The following is a 27,027-nucleotide window of genomic DNA, read 5'->3' as shown; positions in this document are numbered from 1 at the left end:
AAAATTAAACACAGCACATGGGGTGAGCACCATGCGTGAGATGAAACTTAATGTACATGAACACAATGAGAACCAATCAGCACAGAGCTGAAAGAGACATGATGGAGGTGGATAAGGCAAGACCCACTGATTTCACATCACATAACCATGATGTGACGCGCTGGGGCAGGAAGGTGGCCGTGTGGGATCAGCATGAACGCCTCGTAGCTCTGCGCTCAATGCAGCTTTAAGAGTGTCAGTCTATTGGCTCTTTTCGCCCAGCTGCATGTCCTTTACAATATGCATTAACAGCACATTCCTAACTGGTCTTTTTCCATATTTAATTTCATTTAAATGAGCTGTTTATTATTGTTCATGACACTGAAATTGTTTTGCAGAAACTTTATTGTCTTGAACAGATTTTTTTAGTCCTTTGCAAAATGCACACATCTGTGTTTGGTAAAGCTGTTATTTCCAAAGTAATGAGAGTGAATAAGTAATCAGTTAAGTGCTGACCCCCAGTGGTAAGAGCCTTAAATAGCACATAAGGCACAAGCAAAATTACATTGACTTTTGATTGAAAATCTGCATTTTTTTATTTAAACTCTATGGATGATTTTCCTCGAATCATTACTGGAAAGTAGAAATTACATCCATCTTCTGAATAAACCTGAACACCATCTCATCTCATGCTGAGCACCTCTCCTTACCAATTTCACTCTGAACATAATATGGAATCAATAGCAGAGACATGGTCCCTCTTTTGTGCCGGCCTTCACTATCCTGAGTGGGTTGAAATCAATGAGGCAAAATTGAGCTTTCAGCAGTCTCAGCGTTAAGCTCAATGGACCTCGACGGCTCTGAAGATTAATGAGGCGAGCTTCTGCTGAACAAGCAAGTCGACTCTCAAAACGCATGTAGCCATGTTTACAGTGACTGTTGTACACAGCTCTAAGCACAGGCCGTCCAAAGGTGAGTTAGTGAGCGGCTCAGCATTTTAATATCCACCTACATACAACATAGAGAAAAAAAAAAAGTCAAATGACAGAAAGTCACAATACTTGTATTTCTTTATTGAAATATATTTGACCCCTGAGGCTAGATAAAAAGGCCACAGTTTATTTGTGCCTCGTCTAGCTTCTCAGTTAGAACACAACAGACCTGTCCAAAAACACACAATACACAACTGGTGTGACAACTCCAATTTTTTTTCTTTAATCCAAACTTTAAGTCTACAAGGCCCTTTATATGTTGACAAAGTTTCAGGACATACACAACTCAAATCAGTTGCGTAACTTAAAAAATAAAATAACGCTACCTCTCAAATTAATGAAAACAAAAGCTCACATATAACCCAAGGTCAAATAAGTGATGCATTATGTTCACTTTCAGCATTTGTATTTGGTCTGCCTGAAATGTGAAGCCGGAGCGATAAATCAGTATGTTTCTTTGTGCACCAGCAATCAGTGATTCAGTCACAGAAAAGTAACTTTCTGAATTCAAACTGTATTTTGGACCTCCAACCAAAAAGTTAAATAGTCACATAGTCACCTGCACCTGGCTGGTACATGAGCTCAGTGAAAAGAATTAAGCAACATCTTGTTTTTGGATATGTGCTTTTTTACTTTTGTTTATTTTATTTTATTTTTTTTTGGGGGGGGGGGGTTAGGGGAGAACATTAAGACTGTTCTCCTATCTGCATGGTAAATACAAAGCTTAGCTTGGCACAAAGACTGGAACAGGGGGAAACAGTCGGCTTGGTCCATTTCAAGTAATCTGGAACATAAAACCGCAATTTGTACACAGTAAATATACTAAACACGCTCAATTAGCGGCGCTGGTTGGCTTTTTTTCATTTTTTTACTGTCAGACAGAGCTAGGCTAGCTGCTTCCCTCTGTCTCCACGCTGTGCAAGGCTAAGCTAAATTCAAATTAGAGTGTTATTTAGCTTGTGAGAGTTGTATCAGTGTTCTCGTCTAGCTCTCAACAACAACAAAACTATGATTAACTTAATTTCTCAAAATGTCAATCTCTTCCTGGAAGAAATGTTTGCATGGAACTAACACACACATCGAAACTTTTCTTCTTTTGACTGTTGTGTGCAGTCCACATGAGCTCCAGCAAAGCAGAGGTTCTTTTTCTGGAGGAGACTCTGTTTCTTCATCTTGGTCCACAACACATTACAAGTCTCTTTAAATAGGGGCTCAAAGGGAGGGAAAAAAAGGCTTATGACTCACTGACAGTCCCAAAGAAAAAAAAAGGAAGTGTAGTTAAGCTTTTTGTCCAGGTCTGGGACACGCTGAGGTAACACAGACAGTAATAAATTATTCAGTCGTTTAAAAAACACTTTGCAAGAATCATATCAATAATTCATATCAATAATACAAAATGGTATCAAACATACATGATGCAACATTTTCATCAAACACATTCATTAATGTTTATTTTCCTCCCCCACAATTCAGAGTCTGTTGCTTCATTGATCAATGATCAGTACTTCAATGTTTTCTGTCCTTCTGTGAAGTCCCTTTAACAGTAGATGTAAATCAATACTGTATTTCTTCTGTTGCTGAGGTTGATTTTCCACGTTCATGCTGAGGTGAATTTGTATGCCATCCAAAAATAAAAAAAAGAAAAACATTTTTTTCATTCTTGACCTTCTTAATTCAAAACTGAGTAACACAGAACTTTTCTTTCAATACCTTCCGAATGATTACATTCCACCTTCCACAATCATCACCAAGGCATCAGGCATACGCAGGCACGCAGGGCTACAACACAAATCAGCCTATTTACTGGTTTTGTTTTTCAATTTTTACATTCAAATTGGTTTTGACTGTGCCTTTCATTTCACTTTCATATTTGAACAGAAAGCAACATGCCAATAGGAAAGTCAGAAATTGTATTAAAAGTGCAAAAAATGTACTCCTTCAAGAGACTGTATTCATCCAGACAAAAAAACAAAAAAGAAAAAAAAAAAGTTGTCCACTGAAACTTTAGTGCGTTAACAGTACAAGCCATTTCATAGGTTATTAAATTGTACATTCCCATCCACCTCAGAGCTACAAAAACGACTATACTGAATGTCTTGATGCTTGGAGTGTGTGGTTTTCCTACAACTAAACTTAGCCTGTAGCTAGGTTAACATGGCTTTAAGCCCCAGGAGCATCACGCTGCCTGGTTCAGACAGGCTCTTTCTAACTCTGGTATATTCCCAGGGCTGCAGTATGTATCCTCAAATGATTCTTCTTGTAACATTGTCCTGAATACAGCGGCACAGTCTGAAAAGCCCCAAGATTAAAGTGACATCATATTATTTTGGTTAGTGGCCAGTGCAAATCAGTTTCTCCAGCCTGTTTCACACCTGAAACGTGAAGCTCTTGCTATCCCTCATCTACTCTGTTTCATTAAGGATTTCCTACAGACCTTTCGTAAAACAGCATTCGATTGGTTTATGATGCCACCTATAATCATTTTTAATTATATCACAAATATAACTGTAGTTTTCTGTATTTTTGGATACAAAAAAAAGTAAAGCAACTTGGATCTGTTAAGACTACAAGACGCATAAAAAAATAGCAGTGCTATTGTTCATACAGCACTGATGAAAACTGCCCTCATCATGCCAGGACTGAAGAGGCAAGCTAAATTAACCGTAATTATCTTCATTATCCAAGTTATGTAAAGTGGCTTTGATATACTGTTTCCATGATGGAAAAAACAATCCATTTGTGAGAGCATCTGTAAAAATGGCTGCAGAAGTTGGTATAAACCCTGTTATGTTTACATTAAAGTGTAACCACATACACCGACCGACCTCACCGTCCTTCACAATTACAATATTGAGACACTAATTCAACACGCTGATATGACCACAATGTTCACCCGCCAGTCGATATGACACATTTTCTCGGCACCACGTCACATTTCTTTCGCTCGCTGCGACACATCCTTCCATCCACTCTGAACTGACGTTTCTAAACCGGAGCATCACATGACCACAAGGTGCACGCTACACTCCGATAATTCACAGGTCACTCATTGACAACACCTCACGACATCTATTTTAATACCAAAGTCACTGCCACCACTCTCATATTCATCCGTTGTGCTATTCTGATGTCCATTCTACAAAAAAAAGAGACAAAGACAGCATATCTAATGATCACACAGGTGCTTTCACACATTGTGGGAGTGCAAGGATAGAAAGGTGATGACCATCAGGCGGTTAGAGTTGGAGAACAATCGCTTTTCCTTCCCTTTCTTCAGAAGACAAACGTTCAAACAATCAGGGTGATTCTTAAGATAAGATTCTCATCTTGTGCCACATTTGAGATTAAGTTCAAAAATTACACAAGAGTGAGAAACACTTCAGTCATACTGTGGTTCTGTGTTGAATACAGGCAGGAAGAATGTAAAGACCTTTGAAAGGGACCATGAATTGTCAGGAGAGATGGTTTAGCACTCATTCCAAGGCATTGTGAAGGGAAGAGGGGACGTCAGTCCAACATTTCAGAATCACTTCGACGCCCATCGCCCCCTCCTTACGTTTGTGCTCCAGTGGGTAACCACTGCTGGGAGTTCCTTTGGGGACATCCCAAGGTGTGAGGGTGTGCATGTGGGTGTGTGTACATTACAAATGAACAACAGGACAAGGGAGGTCACAATATGGCACAGTGGAACCTGTGGGAACTTGCGGAACGTTCTGCTCTCCATTTCATCTTCTTTTTCTTCTTCTGGTTTCGCTCTGGAACCTGTTGTCTGTGCATGTGGAGAAAGAAAAACAGAGAAACGGCTTGGCAAATAGATCTGAACTTTCTCTGACACCTTACAATGCAATAATCCTGCCACAGATGTCACCTTCCAGCACCTCTTAAGATCACCGATTATCACACTCTATGCTATGTTTTTAATCTCTACAGTCACCAGAGAATGAAAATGAGACACTGACTTTATGGAACATCAACACATGTCCATTGTTCTTTCATTTTAATACACTCTCTTTGTGTAACTACTTTTTTCTCTTTTCACTTCACGTACTTCTGCAGTTTCTGTGAATAATGCACCCGTAAATCCAGATGCAACTGTGCTGAATGCTGAAGCACCAGTCAGAAAAAAACATTATTTCTTTCGCCACTCATCGTACGACTGCCTTTCTGCAGTCTGGACACAAGGGGGCAATGTTGATTCACTGCTAAACTCTGGTCAGCTCTGAATAAAGTGAGCAGTTTCTCCATGTGTTAGTCACAGACTTGGTATGAGGACGGTGAGAACTCCCTGCCATCGGTGGGTATCTGACTGGAGGCTCTGGGAGACACTGTGACATGCCTGCTTGGTGCTTACTGGTCGTTTCAGTGACCACATGTAAAGCATGGACACAAACCGCATTCTTCTGAAATTGTCAAGACAGGAAATAGCTCTGGGATTTTTTTTCTTTGCTTTTCCACCCTTCCTAAAAACACTTTCACTGCCCTCACATACCAGTATAACACTAACCTCTAAAAAAGTAAACGACACACACTGGAAAAAAAAAGAGGAGGGAAGGTGATACACTCTGAGTTTTAGTTTGCAAAATATAACGACATTGGTTTTCATGCAAAAATCTCATGAACATAATAGAATAAGCACGAGTGAGCTTGTTACCTTATAACACGAACCAGCTCATGAAAGGCTTTGTCCACATTCATTGGAGGATCCTTGGCACTGGTTTCGATATAAGTTATCTGAAGAAACATGCAGAAATATTCCAAAGCCAAGCATAAGTGATATTCTACTGACACACTGACAACAGAACAGAAGTCCTGAGGCAGAACCAGAGCATTCAGTTTGTGTGTGTGTGTGTGTGTGTGTGTGTGTGTGTGTGTGTGTGTGTGTGTGTGTGTGGCAGAGTGAGCTGTCATTTTCCCCAAATCCCACTGGACCAAATGCATTCAACACCACAGGCAGAAAGTAAATTCAGTAACTCAGAGATGCTCTAGCAGCTTTTCACCCTCACTTTTAAAACTTTAAGAGTGGTTCTCTCAGCTCAGTAACATTAGTGCAGTCTGTGTGGAAGTGATGCATTTTGCAAATTACAGCAAGCGCAGCTTTCTGGCTTCTTCTGTCAATCATGACAACTTGCTGCTTGTGTCTGCTTGTTACAATGAGTCCACATTAAGGCAGTTAAATTTGTAAACACATTTTTTCCCCGTTCTTTCTCCATTCAAATTAAAACACAACTGTAGTTATCAATCTGTACTGACATTAAGACCATGAAATAATGATTAGTTTTCACACTAAGACAGCTGTGCTTAAAGAAGATTACTACTCACATTATGTTTTGCAGCCATCTCTTGGCCCTGGTCAGTGGTGACCTTTCTCAGATGGACCAAATCCACTTTGTTTGCCACCAACACCATGGGGAAGGCCTCCCTGAGAGGAAACACACGCGCACGCCCACGCACATGCACGACCGACCACACACACACACACACACACACACACAGTGGGGGAGAGATTCTCAGGTGTTCCTGTATAAGTAAGCAATGGATTTCCAAATCACTTGCAGTATTTCTAAGAGTCTCGTGGTCTAGAGACTATTTTAAAGACGTGTTAGGTTTACATTTAGATTAGTAAGAGCATCACATCCTACACAAATTGACTGGGAGGTGTCAGATTTCCACAGCACTCGGATCTTGGAGAAAAATTAGCTACTGTAGAGCACCACTAAATATGGACAGACAGCAACTTGCTCAGTTCCAGTTTCTATTTTGTTCAATCTCAGGCTCCATTTTATTGGCTGTTGTCCGTCAGACAGAGAACAAACGTAATGTCTTCTCTCACATCGGAAATTCACAACTGATTCAACCTGTGGAGACAAATTTGATGTTCTGATGTTGAAGGGCTGCCAGTGCTGCTTGTTAGTGCCGACTAAATAGCTGGTGACTGAGGTGGGAAAAGTTTGGCCTGAAATGAAGATAAATGTCCTTCAAATACTTAATATATTGAATATTTTGCAATTTTAATGTGTGTGTGACATACAGGGTCGGACAGTAATGGTTTACATGTATTTGGGATTATGCAATCAAGTTACAAGAAATGCATAACTACTGTCAGTCCAGATTACATTTGAAAAGGATAAACATCTGTGTCTGCAGTAATCAAATAGGAACATAATCTGTTCAGAGTTTAAGACACCAATCTGTCTGGCTGTTGAGACAAATTTGACTCATTTGTCACATGTGTTATACATGTGCCAAAATAACTAGCTGTGGGTTTATTGTGCATGCCACTGAACACACAACGTGACCTGGTGATTTTCAACAACAGCGCAAATAAGATTTTTCCATTGAATCATGAGTAGGTTTTGTGATCATTCCCAAACTACCCCTTGGTCTTCCTTTGTGTTTAGTGCACAGGTAAAAGTGGCTTCTGCTACATGTTGTTCAGCTGAGCTGCTGTAACCAACCTGTCTTTAACCCGCAGTATTAGTTGATGGAATCGGTCAACATGTTCAAAGCTGGCCTTGTCTGTCACAGAGTAAACAATGAGGAAGCCATCTCCTGTCCTCATATACTGCTCCCTCATTGCACTGAACTCCTCCTGGCCGGCTGTGTCCAGCACTGTGAAGATGGAGGGACACAAACGTATTACTGTACATGGATGGGCCTCTCTTACACTTACTTTTTCACACAAAATACACACACATGATATAAATATTTTGCACTGGCTTTTAGCATACAGTACAGTATTTATCCAAGTATTACAATTTAGCGATCACATTTCATATCATATATACACAGCACAGACCAGTCTGTATTTGTAATAATGTGCTTTTCATTTAGGATCATTTTTATTTTAATTCTTATTGTACTACATATTTTCAACAGTTAATCAGGTACTTATAAAGCACGGCAACACCTATAAAAGCTGCGATTAAGAGTCTGAGAAATTCCACATGTCAGCTGATGAACCCCTCCAAACAAAAAGCATGTTAGTGAATACAAAGTGACCCAGTTTCTTTTACAGTGGAATACTGCAATTGCGTTATTGTGAACTATTTCAATTTCCAATTACATGGTCAGAAATATAATTTGTTTTCTCCACAACGTGTGTGATCACCTCCACTCTCACAAACCTGAGGGGAAGACACAGATTTTGGTGATCCTGTAATCCAATGATCTCTCCTTGAGTGTCATGCTCAGGGTTACCCTGACATAACAACTGCGTCAGAACCTTTTTAAGGTCCTGGCAGAGGTCATTAGCTGTCAATACTTAACAATAGGATGTCAACGGTTTACACAAATGTGCATTCCCATTAAATCTAAAAGTGACTGTTACAAGTGGTTTTCTAATTCTTTCCAGAGTTTTATTATGCTTCCAACATAAATGTAATAGTTTGTTGTTGGGAAGGATAAAATCACAGAATGATACATAATTTTTCCCACATGCAACAACCACAGAAGTGCCTTTTTTCTAAATATCATTAATTTGTTCAGGGAATTGCTATTCCATAGTGAGCTCAGTGTAGGAAACAATGACCACAGGAATGTTAAAAGCCAAAATGGATTTTTAAACACAACAAACAAATTCAAATGTTCACTCATTGGTCATTGAAACCAACTGAAACCAAAAGGAAAATGGAAAAACTAAATAAATTGAATATTAGCATGGATTAGGATTATTCTCAGCTACTACCTAGTTCACTTCACATGCATACATTTCTACTCACCATCCAGTATCGCCCATTGTCCATCTATCTCTGTGTGTTTAAGATACGAGTCCTCTATCGTGGGATCGTAGTCGGGCACAAAGATCTTCTGGAAAAACTGGATGGTGAGGGCACTCTTCCCAACACCACCATCCCCCACCACCACCAGCTTGTACGTTGGCAGGTTGTCACTTGGCACAGCGCTAGTCGCCATCGTTACCTCAGCAGTGGTGGTAAAGGTGGAAAGTAGGCTATTAGGTGGCTGACGAGACACACCTGGCTGAGACGGAGGACCGAGAGAAAGAGAAAGAAAGAAAAAAGCGACTGACAATAGAGGGAGGAGGGGACAGACAGGGAGAACAAGGGAGAGCTGCTTTTTCATCACCATGGAGACCACAGACCACAAGCAGGAAGATGGAAAAAATAGTACGCAAAAAAAAAAAATGGAGAAAGAGGCCAAATTAGAGAGATCAGTAACCTTTAAGCCCACCTACAAAACAAACTTTCACAGCTGGTAACAATAATTTAGGTTCTGTCCACCACAGAAAGACGACAATTGGAATGACAGTTGTACACGGCTTTACGTGGCAGAAGTATGTTAAAGTGTAAAAACATGTGGAAGAAGAACTTTAAATGAAAATAAAAAAAAAACAGGTGCAGCTGATATTGTTCCAGTCCCTTTCATACCTTCAGTGGTCTTGAAACCAATGTCTAGCAGCAATCACAGGGACTCTTATGGGGACGAAAGTATTGACTTGAACTTTTATGCAAGATGGCCAGAAATTAAAGTACAGAAGCCGATACCTGACTTTCTGATTAAATAAACTGCTTTTTTAATATGATTGTAAATCGTAACATCATCGTCAATAATTAGACTGCCTATAGATTTCTGGTTAAAATGGAACTGCTGCTGTCCCTTCCTTAACCCAACTGCAGTGTGCCACGTTGTTATCATATATATTTCTACTGTGGTCTGAAAGCAGAGAAACCACACTGGCCTACAATATAATTTAGTGCCTAGGTAATAAACTGATTGGACTGTAGGGTTGCATGCAACCAGACAGGAAGCATTGTTTTTAAAAAGCTTGGTATGTGCAGCTTTTGGCACTTAAGTGCCTTTGGTGAAGCATGGGGTCTATATGGGGGGGGTCACATAATTTAATGTGAAAAGTGCATTTTTGTTTTTTTGGTGGTCAAGCTTGCCATAAACATGAACAAAGCCCGGGTAGCATGAAGGGGCTACAACTTCCATTTAAAAAAGAAAAAATAAAATAAAAGAATTTCCCCTTGGGGATAAATAAAGGCATTCTGATTCTGATTTCTTTGTGCAATCAAGTGTTGTAAAATAACAAGTAAGTGAAATAAGACTCTTTTGTTTCTGGGGTCGATGCTATAAAATTTAACCCCGACAGTCTCCGGTCTCCCTCACATGCATGTCATCACAACCATATCTTGCAGGCAACACCTCTGTTTCACAAATTTCACCATGTGTGATTGTGGCTCGACATTGCACAGCATCACTCCAGTCAGAGACAGCACATGAAAAAGATATCTGCAGCATTCAGACAGCTGAAAAGAGATGTACCAGATTAAAAGAAAGGCTGTCAACTAGCTGCTGATTACTGAGCTGGTAGGATTCACTCATTAACTCATTAGTCTGTCTTGCTGGTATTAGTGCCATCATTGGAATAAAACATTGTTGTCCGTGTGATCACAGGGTAGCTGGTGGAAAAACAAATGAAACATCAATAAAAGGGTCACACTAGATATCATTTACAAAAAAAAATATATCACACCAGTACCAATGCCAGTACCCACAAAGTGAAGAAAAAACCCCAGTGCACCCGGGAAACTACCACTGAGTTTCTGTGGTTGAAGTTCTATTTCACTCCTGTTGTTTCTTTCAAACTGATATGAGCTCCGCTGTTTCCTCTTATCCACTCTCCTCCAGTTATGCTGAAGCTGTATGTACTTTCTGTTTGAGAGGCTCCCTGTGGAGTTTTTGACTTCTACTGGCACTATGGATCTGCTTCACGAAAAGTGGGTCCCGATTTTGTTTATCTCATCCACGCACCACAAAACAGGCACAGGTTCACATGGGTGATGTGATACACGTTCCTGCCAACGGTTTCACACTAACCCGCTGATGCACAGGTGGCAGTAACACACCAAGACAGGGAGGAAAGAGAATATTGCTGGTAAACACAGAAGTAAACAATGTTCTTTCAAAGATTTTGAATACCCATAATATCAGCTTTGCAAATGTTTTATGAGGAAGGAAATGTGTTCAACAAGCACACGGATACAAACATTATGGTGATTAACACCGAATGAAAACACAACATCCAAATCCAAAGTCGACATTAGCGACACTGCTAATGCAAAGCAAACAACTCCTGTGGCTCCTGCCTCATAAATAATATCTTCCCATTGGAAAACCACAAAAGGCTTTTATTGTGAAGCAGCCACTGAAATTGCAGCTGCATTTGCTGCTAAAATTAGCTATTAATTCTAATCATGCCTTACTGTCTTACTGCTATTGTGATGAGAGCCACTATTCTCATATTTTCTTATAAACTGACGATTGCTAAATTGATTTAAATATTAGAAAGACTAGTGCAAGAAGCAGCAGCTACAGTAAAGGGTTGTCGGCAACAGGCCTTATTGTTGTGTGGCATAGAAAGCCACACGACAATCACATCATTGGCTCAGTCGCAGCATGGATATCACAACTGTACGGAAAAGCGGCTAAAGCAAGCCTCGGTGAGCCTGGTTTGGCCTAGCAGCAGAAACCAGGCAAATGACGTCTACTCTCAGTAGCCCACTGGAACCACAGAACCAGCAGAGAAACACGACGGCTTCAGCACATGGATAACTTAGTTTGTAATTATGGCTTTCTGAAAACAAAAATAAACATCTATCTTGCTAGAATATGAGAAGTTTAACATGGGAGTATTTTTTCCACACAAGTGAAGAACAACAGAGGCTCTCTTCTCTCTCTCCCTCTTTTTCTCTCTAAACATTTGTAATTCACATTCTATTCTTTTTCAGAGACTTACGTTAATATAGCAAGACCATATGGTTAAATTTAGTAACTTTAATGACAGCAAGTAGGAGCTTTAATGTGTGTCAATCTATCAGAAAGAATAAGACATGGGAGGGAAGTAAGACAAGAGAGTGGGAGATGAGCGTGAGAGAAATCTGAATCAGACAAGCAATGGAGAGGAAGCAAGGGCACATGAGGACAAAGGGTGATGAAAATATTATGGTGTTGCGTCAATGAAATAGACACCACTATTTCACCATGTGCTCTTCATTTTTGGCCAGCTGGCTATCTGCACTTTTACATGATTCTGAAAGTTGCCAGACATAAAAGTCATATTAACATGTTTAAAATAATCTTGACTATTAGTGCAACCGGTGAAGCCTTGGTTAAAATTGGTCCAATCAGATGTGATGCTCAAATAGGCACCATTATGCCATCTGACAGACATGTTGCTTCTAATAGCTAAAAAAAGCTAATTTATGTTAACTTAAAGGTACCCTGTAGAGCTTTTGACAGCTAATAGTCCCCATTTGCTGCATATGTGTCCTTGTAGGCAAGAGGATGTCATGTGCAAGATGATGCACATGGCAGTGCAATACACGTTACTGCTGCAGGTTTCACACTACTCCTCTCAAACACAGCTGGCAGTGCTAAAACAAAGATTAATTAAGAAACAAAGGCAAAGCAGAAGAATATTGCATGCTAGCAAATATGGATGTAAATATTAAGGTAAATTAATTAATTAATTAATTAAAATTCTGAAAACTGACATGTAAATATGTCAAAGGAAATGCATTCGACACTTCTGTGAGGCCTCAAGAAAATGGTGCACTTTGGTGTAAACATGACTGCTTACAAGAAAACCCCACAGGTATGTTTAAATACCTACATACAAAGAAAAGATGTAAATGTTTACTATGATTAGTTTTATATCTCAAGAAAGATTATGCAAATGTATTCCTATACGAAACCAACCATAGTGTGAAAAGAAATTTGAAAGTGAATAAATTCAAAATAAAACTAATCTACTAATCTTACTGTGCAACCTTCTGATTTCTAGTGCTCAATAAATACAAGCAACAGTCAATAAGCAGACAAAAAAACACATTCAGACACTACTAGCACAACACCCTCACCACCCACGCACCCATTCCTCCTTCATCCACCAGGAAACAGCTGTCAGCTGGCTATAGTCCATCCTTTCCTGCCTAGTACAATGGAGGGAAGGAAGATGTTTCCTTCCTTTCCAAAGACCAACCAGCCAATCAGCCTGACAGGTTGGGCAAAGAATTTCCAGGCAAAATTCCTGATGTTAAAAAAGTCTCTTCTGTCAGTCAGTTGGCGGCCTGTCATAGAGGAACACGTCTCTGCCACAAGACACTGCCTTAGATTTTCAGCGAGGTGCAGGAAAATAAAAACTCAACAGCTTGAGAAGCACCATGAAATCACACTGCCTGCCACCCGTTTTCAAAGCCACTCATGACTGGTTAGCTCAAGTCAAGTCAGGTTGCAACCTTGTACAGTGTGTGTGCATTTATCTAGTCCTCTGCGAGTCCACTTGGTGCACAATTTTCTCAAACAATACCCACCATTCTGTGAGACTAAAATAATCCACAAACACTAGTTTAAACCAAATTCCCTCAGGAGTGAAAGCTTTACAGAGGAAATTTAACTATGTGTCCAACCAGAATTTTTAGTCTGAACAACGTGGCTGCCTGTATGGCTTTACAAACCATGATGACCAGCTAAGCCTGCAAAGGGACAAACTTACAATACTGTGCACAAACCTTTGACCATATCCACACTAATGCCAATGAATCGGAATCCTTTCATCTCGGTTTTGGTTTTTCGCATGCTCTAAGCTAGCATTTTCCTTCCCTGAACATGGAGCTTTAGGAAAACCCTCTCTAGAGGGGACGTATTTAAAAATGTTTATCTCATGTTATTATTATGGACAGGAGAGATGGAGCTCATCCAGCACAGTCATGTATAGCTAATCAACTCTTACTGACCTGATTAAATATGCCTACAGCTCTTCGTAATTGCCCATTTAGTCCGAAAATCACTGATCTTGTAATATGATGTCAAAGCTATTTTTTTTAATATATCGAACCAACTTCACTCCAAGTCACGCACTGCTATCTGAGTGATCAATAAAACTGTCAGTCAAATAAACAGGCAGGCAAATAAACAAGAAAGTCTGCTCTAACTGCTCCAAAGCCAGTGCAGAAAAACCCTCCACATAACTAATGACATAATAACAAGCTATGTTTGTGTTTGTGTTTGTGTGTGTGTGTGCAGGCATGCATAGGTGTGCACTGTAAACTAAAACAACACTATAACTCAAAGGTAACAGTTGTGATTCTTCTATAATTCTTTAATCCCGAGTCTGGGTCAGTTTCTCTCCATCCTTTCCCTCTGCCATATTTCCATCAAATAAACCTAAGCTTGTTTTTGTTTACGCCCCTGCTGCCTTCTTGATGCCTACAATAGGCATCAGCCCAGGCATCAGTAAGTGATGTCACTGCCATAGAGAAGTGCTTCAGTGGGCTACACATACAAGTCTGGTGGCATCACTTACTGATCCTTAGCAGTTCTACTTCAGGCTGCAGCAGAAACCATTTGAGTTTCATAGTGAAAAGTCTAGCAAGGGAAAACCGCAGCTTGTATGGGCACCACTGTGTCACTCAGTCAATAAGAGAGCTAAGCTACTGAAAAGTTATTTCCTTCAGAAAAGTGTGAAGTTACTGCCATGTTACTCAAAAAATGCAGTTAAACTAGTAACGCTGCTATTTGTAGAACAAATAGCGTAATAATTTTCTTTCAAAGATGACAAAAGAAGAATAATAAACCAGTGACATATCTGTTCAATCTGTAATGCCTCCTGGTGTGTTTTGGACATTAGATATTTTGTCTTCACCATGACTCCATAAAGCCTCTCTAGGCTCTTGAGAAGTGGCCAGTTGCTGCCTTGGGAAAGGATACAGGGACTTCCCTCTTCACATGGGAACAAAGCAGCAACATGTCTCACAGAACAGGAATAAGGAGGAACACAGCAGTGCACAACCCAGCCTGTACTGCAGCACTGATATGAACTCTCATTGATCATTGTTGGGATCTCTGGCCATGCGCTCTGGAGAACAATAGAGCGGCCTACATGTAACCCATAAAGCCTGAGTTAGAGTGACCAACTGTTAGAGACCCCACTCATGATGTGCAACTAGTCATAAATTCCTGAGTTTAAACTCAGAACCGGCACGGACATTGGCTGTGCGCCAGCCATCTCCACGGGGGTCCGAGGTGACGTCACTCAGGTAATAAAAGGTCACTGCGACCATCAGCATGCGCTTTTTCCCCGTGCGTGCTGTGACAGTGAGAGCTTCTCCAGGCTCTCCAAATGTCCAAACCGCCAAAAGGGAGCAACAATCAAACGTTTGATTAACATCATTTTAGATCCCGGGTCACAGTTCTGCAACTCGCAGGCCGAGAAACAGACTGCTGTATTTTTCCTGTAACTTTTCCTTTTTCCTTTTACCGACGTGGATCGCTGGGCAATCAGCTGATCGCACGTTAACGAGCCGCGAGCCGACTTTGTTAAGGACGAAACAAAGTTTGTTAACTTTTTCACCGGTGATTTTCTCCGCTGCCGCCGAGAGATCAACACTCCGCATCATCAGAATAACGGACCGCCAGCATCCCGCCGAGGACGACGCTGCGAACGTTTAAGCGGATCATTCTTTCAAACTCCGAATGATCGGAGCAACGCAACGTAAGAGGCTTATGTCTGGGCAGAGATAGTGTAACGTAGGATTGTTTACACATGCTTTCTGTAACTTTTAAGCGCTGCATTCATTGATTTTAGTTTCCGGTCGGTCATTTCCGCCGTTTCAGCGAGACCGCGCGTCACCAGTTAAAGGACCAATAGCTGAGCAGATAAGCTCCGGTTTACTGACTCCGCTATTGTGTGGTGACACGCGAGTTTCTAAAGAATTAGAGTGGATTATTTTATTGGGTTGTGTTTCTTGTATTTTCATTTCTATCTTTCCTCACACTCTTCTTTCTGAACGGTGAGGCGAAAGTCCGAGCACGCGATCACGAACCGTAACCAAGGGGTACGTGGCGCTCAAAGGCTTCCGCCCATCGTTCTCTTCTGTGACCACATAAGCAACATCACGTTGGTTAACACCATCTTGGCTCTGAATGATACGGCCGGCGTATTCTTCGGTAGTCATTTGGAGTTTTGCTGAGTCATCACATGCGTGTGACTAGTTTTGTTTGCTGAGTCATCATTTATGTGGTTGTTCATCCTGGTGTGCTGACCCCTCCTCACGTAGTCCTCCACCATTTTGGTTGTAGTTTCCCCACTCGCCATTCTGGTTGTAGCTCCTCCCCTCATGTGGCCATCCGCCATCTTAATTGTAGTCAGCCACTAGCTTGTTGTTAGCTGCTATCTTGTTAGCTGCTATCTTGCTAACCGCCATTTTGTTTGTTTTTAGCCTGTAGCTTGTTAGCCACCCTCTGGCTAGCATGCTAACCGCCATCTTGTTTGTTTTTAGCCACTAGCTTGTTAGCCGCTACCTGGCTAGCTTGTTAGCCCCATACTGTTGTCATCATCTCTCTCTCTCACACACACACACACACACACACACTCCTGTATATAGGCACACCTATGTATAGATATACTCTTGTTGCTGTACCTGTGTTATCTTAGTTAATAGTTAATGTGTGTTGATAAAACTTAGATTATAATAGTGTTTATTACAAAGTGATACCTATCTATGGATGGTTGTTGCTGTTTAATAAATCCTGTTATAGTTTAACCTGTCGTTGTCTGTGGTTGTTGTGTATGTACTTGTGATAACAGCTGAATTCATGACAGCCAGTGCTCGGATTCATCCTTCACAATTTTAAGAGACTGTTTTCCCATTAATTAATTTGGCTATTGGTCCCTGGTGACAGGGTGGTGCCCCGATATTTATGTGTATTAAGTATACACTGATTTTACTTTAATGATTATTTCCCATAATCATTGACTCTTTGCCAATAACCAAATTGCTCCTACTAAGTCGCACAACATCATTGGTGCCCCGTGTGAGGCTGTCTTATTCTAGCTGTGTTACAGTATAAACACAATAACAAAAAAGGCAAAACCAAACTTTTCCATGGGTCCACCAACATAATTGGGGTCCCAGGTGAGTTTGTCTAATTCCAGCTGTGTTACAGTATCACCACAGTAACCTGCTGCTGACGGTTTAGAGAATTTCTTTTCTTTGTGTTGTTTATTATTCTCCTTATTCTCCTCTTTTCTCAGAATTAGAGTGAAGAAGCCGTCCCCTGCATTTTTAATTGTTAACTATTAATTACGGGTACTAAGAGTATTGGTTGTGTTGTGTTGTGATTGCACTAAGAGGTGCCATAGATTGGACAGTGGATTACCTAGGTTAAGTGGCAGAACACAGGCAGTGTTCTCTTGCTTTCCTGGTTCTGTGAGTCCTGTTTTGACGTGCACTAACTCCTTTAGCATAAGGTATAGTGCTACTGTGTAACCTCAGTTACAACTACTTAGCAGCCAGAGTTAGCCCAGCACATTGTTGATTTTTGTAGGTTTGCAAGCCACAGGTTGAAGCCCACCTGTGCAACTTAAACTTGCTCAGTGTAGCAGTTTTGTGATTTTTGTTTTGTCTGTTCAGTGGAAAGACAAAATGAGCAGTAGGGATTCCCACACCCCAGGAGCTAGAGGCTCCCAAGAGGCAGATGACCTGGACATGCAGGCCACAGTCACTGGCCTCGTGAAATTGGCAGTTAATGGCATGAGTGACCTGAACAGCTACAACGCTAGCACCTGTGATAAGAAAATACAGGAAGTGGTCACTTGTCACTTGTCCCTCATTTCTCAGATGCTCAGTCAGGTAACAATGCTTTATCACCGTAAAGCCCAGTTACAAACTGCAGAGTATATGGAGCAGATTACAGTGTTGCAGACCAGATATCATACTGAGCAACACAAAAACTTGATCCTACAGCAAGAGGTTAAGGACCTTAGGGATCAACTGAGTGAAGTTAAGGAGGAAAATGAGACCATCCAGCAGGATTGTCCTTATTTAAATTTGCAGCTCCAAACGACGGAGGATCAGGTGAAAGCAGCCTTGATCCCTGATCCGTCTGATATTATTTCTGACCCAGATGCAGCCCCTGTCCCAGAAGAGATGGTTAAAACGCGAACGGCGGACACCATGGAGGACAAGCTGCGGGCTGAACGACAGGCATCCCGAGCACGGATAGCCACCATATGTCAGGAGCTTGAGGGTGCTCGACAGACAGTTCGAGCCACACCCGCTGATCTGAGGACAGTTAGTGGAGAGGTAGCCGCCCCTACTGAGATGCCCGACATGATCATTCTTGACCAGTACACTCCTCCACTGGTCCACCATAGGCATGGGAATGCCTCAGGCACAAGAAGTGCAACTTCATCAGCTCTCCAGCGCTCCATACCTGACTTTGCCAAAGGAAGAACCTCCCTGGAGAAAGGTGGACATCAGCCATACTCCTTGAGAGACGACAGGGACTTTGGCCCCACACCGGCCGACATGCCATATCTAGGGCGCCGCTCACGCCCTCACTTTGACCAAACCCCTTCTCTGCAACGAAGGAGTAGTCATGGTCTTTCCCACCAGGACTCGAGGAATCCAGAATCCTCAGATGACTCTGACGATGCCAGCACCTACTATCAACAGGGTCTGCGCATACGTCAGCTTGAATCTCTTGCAAGAGACATAGAGTGCTTTGACCCCAGGAACCAGGAGTCATCCATCGATGACTACTTGAGGGAGGTAGATCGCTGTCTCCTTGATCTTCCCCATGCGTCTGCCCGGGAGAAACTTCGCTTGATCTGGAAAACCACCTCCAGGAGCGTCCGTGTCTTCATGGAGACTCTCCCACCAAGAACCAGAGACCATTACTCAGCGCTCTGCCAAGCCCTGCGGGAAGAATACTCCCACTACACAGACCATGCTTCCGCCACTCTTGATGCTTTTGCTGTCATGCAGAAGAAACTTGAGCCTCCCTGGGAGTATTACAGGCGTCTCAGAGCAGCATATTTCCAAGGGCATAATGCGCCTGGATTAGAGGAAGAGCATGCTTTCAAATCTCTCTTCCTCCATAACCTGCATGAGAGCGTACGCTACGACGTGACCATGCACTGCCGCACTAACAACCTCAACATGCAGGAGATGAGGCGGTACGCGCAGCTGGCATGGGAGACACGAGTACGCCCAAGTAGGACAACTAACAGCAGTGCCAGGATACTGAAGATCCAGCCGTCCGTCACTGCAGAGGTGGCACTGGAAGGCAGCAAGATGCCTCGTGCCCAGATGCAAGCGGGACCAGGTCCCCCGGCATACCAATCACTCCGCCCACAGGGTGGACACCCCAGTCAGAGGACCAACAGTCCTAACTGGTCACAAAACCTGAGCCCACCGGCAAAAGAAACTCGCCAGCCAGACAGAAAGGGCAGGTTTAAATCCAACTCCAAACAGGGTAGGAGGTATGGTGGCAAAGCCCCACTTCCATTTAAAGGGGAAGACTTCCAAGAGGAAAGCTTAAAAGAGCTTATAAGGAAGTGTGTGGCTGAGACGTTCAGATCGACCACTCAGGCCGCCTAGTAACTCAAACATACTCCTAACACCAGAAACCCTGTTCCTTTAACTGCTTTTCTTCTTTTTATTTTCCCTTTTGATTTTCTTATAGCATCACCAGCTGTATAGGATAGATTAACCCGACCAGCCACGGGGAGGGGGGGGGTTGATGCTAACACATGCCCTGACCCACCTGCGGTGGTCACCATGGTCACCAAGCCACTCTCCAGACACTTCAGCAGGTTGCATATTGGACATCCATGAACAACGACACCAGAGGTTAAATTCAAGGGTGCCTTACCTGCTGTCATTTTTAACCAACCATCCTCTGAATCAAGCACAAATTCAGGGAAAGGGGGGTCACCTTTTCATGTTCTAATCATCAAGTCAGTTGGATTGAACCAGTCCCTAAATATACTGAAGATGATAAATCCCTCCTTATAAATTGTCATAGACCTCTAGAAATTAGAGCTAGGCTCTGTTGGAATCATAATTATCATAGAATGGCAGAATGAGCAACTGAAGTCTGTTTTGAATGTTGGTTTTGGCAAGACAATACACATATGTCATTTATATTGGTGTATCATGAGGAAGACTCCTCATTGGATTTTGAACCTTAACACATGTACCTGAACCAGGAATATCCACTGGGTCTGCCCCAGCAGCCATTTGTTAGAGATGTGAATGATCTCTGTGGCTTGAGAGTTGACTCACCCTAGCAAAATGCCAGGATACCATGTCTGCAAGAACAGAGGAAAGTGAGATCCTCGCAGAGTGAATTGGCCACCTATGGCTTGTGAACACAGTCACCACAAAGCCCCATTAGCCTATGACCGGCATGATACAGCCACTAAGCTGCTGGCTACATTAGAATACATAGCCAATTCACTGATACTCCTCCTCTTCTTTCTCCTCTCTTTCTTTCCTTGGGTACCCTGAAATTGTGTTAAATGTGTTGTTGAAATGCCAATTAATCATAGTGGAGTTAGTTAGCTCATTATTCATATCTGCCCAGACTGTGCCTCAACTCTGTCCAGACATTAAAGCCTCAATGAACTCTGAATTAAAGCCTCAATGAACTCTGAATTAAAGCCTCAATGAACTCTGAGCTAAACCCTCAATGAACTCTGAACTTTGAACTGTTGATCACTGTGTCTGCTCATCAGCCAACAGGAAGGAAGCCAGAAGGATGACCACCTTCAGCGCACATGGACCATTCGACCTTAGAGAATGTTGCTCTAAAGACTGTGGCCCCTACCCCATTCTTCAGACCAAAGGGGGGATGTTGGGATCTCTGGCCATGCGCTCTGGAGAACAATAGAGCGGCCTACATGTAACCCATAAAGCCTGAGTTAGAGTGACCAACTGTTAGAGACCCCACTCATGATGTGCAACTAGTCATAAATTCCTGAGTTTAAACTCAGAACCGGCACGGACATTGGCTGTGCGCCAGCCATCTCCACGGGGGTCCGAGGTGACGTCACTCAGGTAATAAAAGGTCACTGCGACCATCAGCATGCGCTTTTTCCCCGTGCGTGCTGTGACAGTGAGAGCTTCTCCAGGCTCTCCAAATGTCCAAACCGCCAAAAGGGAGCAACAATCAAACGTTTGATTAACATCATTTTAGATCCCGGGTCACAGTTCTGCAACTCGCAGGCCGAGAAACAGACTGCTGTATTTTTCCTGTAACTTTTCCTTTTTCCTTTTACCGACGTGGATCGCTGGGCAATCAGCTGATCGCACGTTAACGAGCCGCGAGCCGACTTTGTTAAGGACGAAACAAAGTTTGTTAACTTTTTCACCGGTGATTTTCTCCGCTGCCGCCGAGAGATCAACACTCCGCATCATCAGAATAACGGACCGCCAGCATCCCGCCGAGGACGACGCTGCGAACGTTTAAGCGGATCATTCTTTCAAACTCCGAATGATCGGAGCAACGCAACGTAAGAGGCTTATGTCTGGGCAGAGATAGTGTAACGTAGGATTGTTTACACATGCTTTCTGTAACTTTTAAGCGCTGCATTCATTGATTTTAGTTTCCGGTCGGTCATTTCCGCCGTTTCAGCGAGACCGCGCGTCACCAGTTAAAGGACCAATAGCTGAGCAGATAAGCTCCGGTTTACTGACTCCGCTATTGTGTGGTGACACGCGAGTTTCTAAAGAATTAGAGTGGATTATTTTATTGGGTTGTGTTTCTTGTATTTTCATTTCTATCTTTCCTCACACTCTTCTTTCTGAACGGTGAGGCGAAAGTCCGAGCACGCGATCACGAACCGTAACCAAGGGGTACGTGGCGCTCAAAGGCTTCCGCCCATCGTTCTCTTCTGTGACCACATAAGCAACATCACGTTGGTTAACACCATCTTGGCTCTGAATGATACGGCCGGCGTATTCTTCGGTAGTCATTTGGAGTTTTGCTGAGTCATCACATGCGTGTGACTAGTTTTGTTTGCTGAGTCATCATTTATGTGGTTGTTCATCCTGGTGTGCTGACCCCTCCTCACGTAGTCCTCCACCATTTTGGTTGTAGTTTCCCCACTCGCCATTCTGGTTGTAGCTCCTCCCCTCATGTGGCCATCCGCCATCTTAATTGTAGTCAGCCACTAGCTTGTTGTTAGCTGCTATCTTGTTAGCTGCTATCTTGCTAACCGCCATTTTGTTTGTTTTTAGCCTGTAGCTTGTTAGCCACCCTCTGGCTAGCATGCTAACCGCCATCTTGTTTGTTTTTAGCCACTAGCTTGTTAGCCGCTACCTGGCTAGCTTGTTAGCCCCATACTGTTGTCATCATCTCTCTCTCTCACACACACACACACACACACACACACTCCTGTATATAGGCACACCTATGTATAGATATACTCTTGTTGCTGTACCTGTGTTATCTTAGTTAATAGTTAATGTGTGTTGATAAAACTTAGATTATAATAGTGTTTATTACAAAGTGATACCTATCTATGGATGGTTGTTGCTGTTTAATAAATCCTGTTATAGTTTAACCTGTCGTTGTCTGTGGTTGTTGTGTATGTACTTGTGATAACAGCTGAATTCATGACAGCCAGTGCTCGGATTCATCCTTCACAATTTTAAGAGACTGTTTTCCCATTAATTAATTTGGCTATTGGTCCCTGGTGACAGGGTGGTGCCCCGATATTTATGTGTATTAAGTATACACTGATTTTACTTTAATGATTATTTCCCATAATCATTGACTCTTTGCCAATAACCAAATTGCTCCTACTAAGTCGCACAACATCATTCATAGGAGGTGTGAAGACATGGTTCACTGAGTTCAAAATATATTAAAGCTCTCAAGCTGCTGTCAAGTAACAAACTCTCGTCAGACTAGACTCTAGTCCACCCTTGTATATTTTTTCCTGGATTGTGAGCTGATCTTTTATTTTCCCTTTAAATAATGAAACCCCTTTATCAAATGGGATGGTGTAACTTTATGAATTGAACAAGACTATATTTTCCCCAAGAATTTAAATCCTGACTTTTCTGTGGAACTGGGCTTTCAACCCAGCAGAACCAGGATGCTGGTTCATGTCACCAAGACAGCTGAAGTGAAAGCAATAATTCACTTACAAAAGGGCCAACTTTGTCCGAGCTGCAGGAAATTCAAAAGGAGCCTAACATCTCTTTACCAGCATCAGCAGCGATTATAGTCTTCAATTGTTAACTTTCTCAAAAATCAGAGACACACATCACGCACAGTGCCTCCCAACATGGCATCAAACTAATTACAGGATGTTAGAAGACATCCACATCTCCAGCGTCTCCTTCACAAAAGTACAAATTCAGTGTGTATGAAGATGCAACCTGCCAGACTGAGCCACTGTCTTACTGTATAGAAGTGGGATATGCTGATACTGTGTATTCACATGTCTTTAAAACACAAGTAATTTGTTATGTACGAATGACTGTCTGAAACAGATACACACAAATAGATAATATGGTATGTCATGCAATAATTTAAGTTCATTTATTTCAGAAAATGAAGTAAGAAAGGTAATCTGCCTCCTCATCACAATTTCTCCAGAGATGACACGTTTTACCACCAGGCAAAGTGCAAAGAACCTAATAGGGGGCTGCATGGCTGATCACATGACTGTGGATGATCACTAATGACTAACTTCAACTCCAGGCACCCATCTCTCACTACATTGTTTGAGAATGCATTTAAGCCATAAATTACACTGATGTCTTCCTTCATAATGTTATGTCATTTTTGGAAATTCTCTGTGGATAAGGCTGCCATTCACACAAAAAGCACACACACGAACCAAATAAATGACTAATGTACTTTGACTTGCTGGGGGCGTGTCCTACTCTGACCTTTTAGTTCATTCATTCTGGTAATTTTACATTGTTTTCCTGACTATTTGGGAATTTCAGCCAGAACGGAAGACATTATTAGTGAACTTCCAGGAATCAAAGACACCGAAGGAATGTAAAGTACTTGCTACTGTATATAAACAACTCATTTTCGAATACATTTGGGAGAAATGCTACCATACCTTGGGTTAGGTCACCTTACCTTACCTGACAATACTTTGTTTAAAGTTTGCTGCTGCAAATCATTGGTGGATTATGAAGAAGGCATGTTTGAACAACCACATACAATACAATATATATATATATATTATATATAATATATAATATTTTTTTATATAATATTTTTTTATAATATATAAAACAATATACAGAACAATAGCCTACAAGGCCAATTTCAAAAAAGGTGAGACACTGTATAAAACAATGTTAATGTGATAATGTCCAAATCCTTTTTGTTAGATAATCAGTACCAAAAAAAAAAAAATTAAATAAATAAATACATATCTAATGTTTTATTTTATTGCCTGTTCAATCACCACCTATGGGAAACAGCTGTGGCTGTCGGCTGTGCAGCATCTAAATGTTTTACTAAAACAATGGACGAGACCAGGGAGGCTGGCATCACTTACCACACATCAGTATAGTAGGGCTGAGTATCAGTACTTCATATCTTTAAGGTATTGCCCAAAATAACCCAGTAGTCGGTGGTAAGCAGTATCAAAAACCTCACCAGCCTAAAGATATCTGCATGTCACTCTTTGTGCTATCAGCTCTAGAAAGTGTGATCAGTCACTACAAGTGTTATTTGTTTTAATACTATTTGTGAATGACAACTACTGCAGCACATACAGTATGCAGTTTGGTTAAGTCAAATAAGGTGTACATCAAATTAAGTACTCTATTGATATTGGAATCACTTTAAGGGTGACCAGCCATACAGTACAGAGCATATGAGGGATCTATTTTTTTACATAAAGCTGGAAAAGTTAGTGTATGTGTGTGTGTGAGAGAGAGAGTACACACACACAGTCAAGAATACATCTTGACTGACTGACTGATGGATGGCCTAAAGATTAGAGGTGTGGATGAGGTGTGAATGTGTGTAGCTCTATGAGTGTGATGAGGTCTTTCCTGCAAACAGCAGGCCTCTTCTTGATAAATATTGATAATCTTCTTGATAAATAAAAGGTCAGAAAACATATTGCAGTAAGTGTCTTTCTTTCTGTGTTTGTTATTTCAATGGCCTGGCAACACAGGATTTTTTTTTTTTGTTTTTACGTAAGCTATTGCTTGATGTATTTTTTTATTTTTACTTTAACCACTCATAATGTAAGGATTTTTGTCTCTGGGTTTTGGACTGGTAGTTGGACATGAACAATCTGAAGATGTCACTGTGGGCTCTGGGAAACTGTGATGACCATTTTCACAATTTCCTTGACGTTTACCGATCAATTAAATAATCAGTAAATCGTGAGACTAATCTTCAGATTACTGTGGGCAAATATTATGAGACAGGGGATATTTTTCTGCATTGAACACTGTGCTTTTAATACTTAACATTTTCCTGACACTAGACACTTAGAGAATTTAACTTCAGTAACAATTTAAATGCAGGACTTTTACAGTGTGGTATTAGTATTTTTATTTTTACTTTACATACTTTACTAAGTAAAGTATGTGAAAACTCAGAATGAGTGCCACCTGGGAAGACATCATACACTTGTGACAACTTAAATCTCACAGCAATCAATCATATTTAGTAACAAGTTAATACAGAGGCCTTGTGCCTCTATAGTAGATCACGGTGGGAACCTAAGAATCTAGCAATCATCAAGAGAGTAATTTCCCTGATAGTCAAAGGTTAGGGAAACAATATGCAAAAGCCAGCTAGTCATTACTCTCATAAACAACATGATGAGCGGCAGCAGCAGGGTTTGACATGTCCATGAAGTTATGATGGAAGGATAAAGGGGAATCTGTCCCCAGACAGCCAAATTATCTGGTGATTTCACTTTGCTATTAATAGTGATTAACGTGTGTGCTGTGTGTGAGCGTCTCTCTCTCTCTCTCTCTCTGCAGACTGACTAGTGCTTCTGAATGATCTCATCCTATGATTTGATACATGAAGAATCTCTCTGTTCTCTGTGTCCAGCGGTTACATCTGCACAGCGTCTCAGAGCACAACAAACACAACACCAGGACACCACTGACTGTACTGTATACGTGATATGTATTCCTGATATGTGATTAAAACATACACTTTGTTTTACTGTCGTCCTCACGGGAACATTTTTGACACGCAGAGGCAAGGCCCGTGTGTGTGTGTGTGTGTGTGTGTGTGTGTGTGTGTGTGTGAGCGGCCGTATGGAAAACCGACAGTAGCCGCCCCTGAATAACGGATTTCGGTTGCCTCATAGCATCGTGCTCTTGAAGTTTGCAGCAAAAAAGAATTTCCGCAACCAAGTCACGGTCGTTCATATTCTTGATCACAACTAGCTAACTTCACATGACTGTTTGGAGCGCTGTCATGAGTCGAAACAATCTGGTGACAGTTAGCTAGGCTACAGTAAGTTGTTGATATACTGGAGGAGTAGCTGGTTTTAAATTAACGGTAGGTGTTGCCTTCACTGTCCGTGAATACGGACGCTCGCATTCACGACCTCTTCTCTGTCAGCAGGAAAGCTACTTACCGATATGAGCTTCGCTGTTGTGAACACAAAGAAACGTCCTCACACGGACATAAGCCTCCTCATCTCCCTCTTTCTCGACTTCAAACCACCGCCGCCGCCTTTTCGCCACAGACGGGAGTGAGCTCCCCACATCTGCGAAACAATACGTTGAGTAGCTAATCTTTGTATTGCAACAGCTGATGCTAAAAATAGAAAAGCCCCGAAGGGGTGAACGCCGTTTTTTGTGAAAACATTAAATCAGTAAATGCCGGTATTTTGTGTGTTATGTTACCCATAATTAATATTAAGTTGAAAGAATATGTGTTCGTTTTCCTTTATAAAGCCTCTTTTTGTACAAAATTGTTGAAATCTCACGAAACATTGAAGGAGTTCCCCTTTTCAGTGAAATGGACTCTTCTTATGCTCTGGCGGACTTCTTTAAAGGGCCAGTCCTGTCAAATTAGCAGGCCCTAATTTAAGGAGTTTAATGGATTAATTATATTAAAAATTAATGCATTTGTTTGCGTGTGAGGGTGTGATTGTTGAATGTAACCAAGTACATCTACTCCAGCACTGTCCTTAAGAACGATTTTGAGGTACTCATACATTGCTTGAGTATTTCCATTTTTATGTTACTTTAAAGGCCTACTTCTACTCCTTGTCATCGTGAAAGCC

General features: G+C 41.7%; 1 protein-coding gene across 6 annotated transcripts; it reads right to left on the bottom strand.

Moving 5' to 3' along the window:
• Positions 1–1,171: 1,171 nt before the first annotated feature.
• mrasa (muscle RAS oncogene homolog a) lies at positions 1,172–27,027 on the bottom strand. 6 transcript variants are annotated; one of them, XM_046403849.1, is made up of 7 exons: positions 26,374–27,027; positions 8,690–9,041; positions 7,427–7,580; positions 6,291–6,390; positions 5,623–5,702; positions 4,663–4,740; positions 1,172–2,750 (listed from the first exon to the last, which is right to left on the bottom strand). In XM_046403849.1, exons 2-7 carry the CDS (start codon positions 8,880–8,882, stop codon positions 2,693–2,695), a joined length of 663 nt encoding a protein of 220 aa, XP_046259805.1. In that variant the 5' UTR covers positions 8,883–9,041; positions 26,374–27,027; the 3' UTR covers positions 1,172–2,692. The 6 variants fall into 6 exon arrangements, 5 of the variants coding, with proteins under 5 accessions (XP_046259805.1, XP_046259804.1, XP_046259802.1 ...); XM_046403848.1 differs by having other exon boundaries at positions 8,690–9,038; XM_046403846.1 differs by lacking the exon at positions 26,374–27,027 and having other exon boundaries at positions 1,172–2,573; positions 2,682–2,750; positions 8,690–9,461.

Source organism: Scatophagus argus, chromosome 11, assembly GCF_020382885.2.
Source record: "Scatophagus argus isolate fScaArg1 chromosome 11, fScaArg1.pri, whole genome shotgun sequence".
Classification (NCBI taxonomy): domain Eukaryota; kingdom Metazoa; phylum Chordata; class Actinopteri; family Scatophagidae; genus Scatophagus; species Scatophagus argus.
The sequence above is the reverse complement of the archived record's forward strand: the minus strand, read 5'-3'. Positions and strand labels throughout refer to the sequence as shown.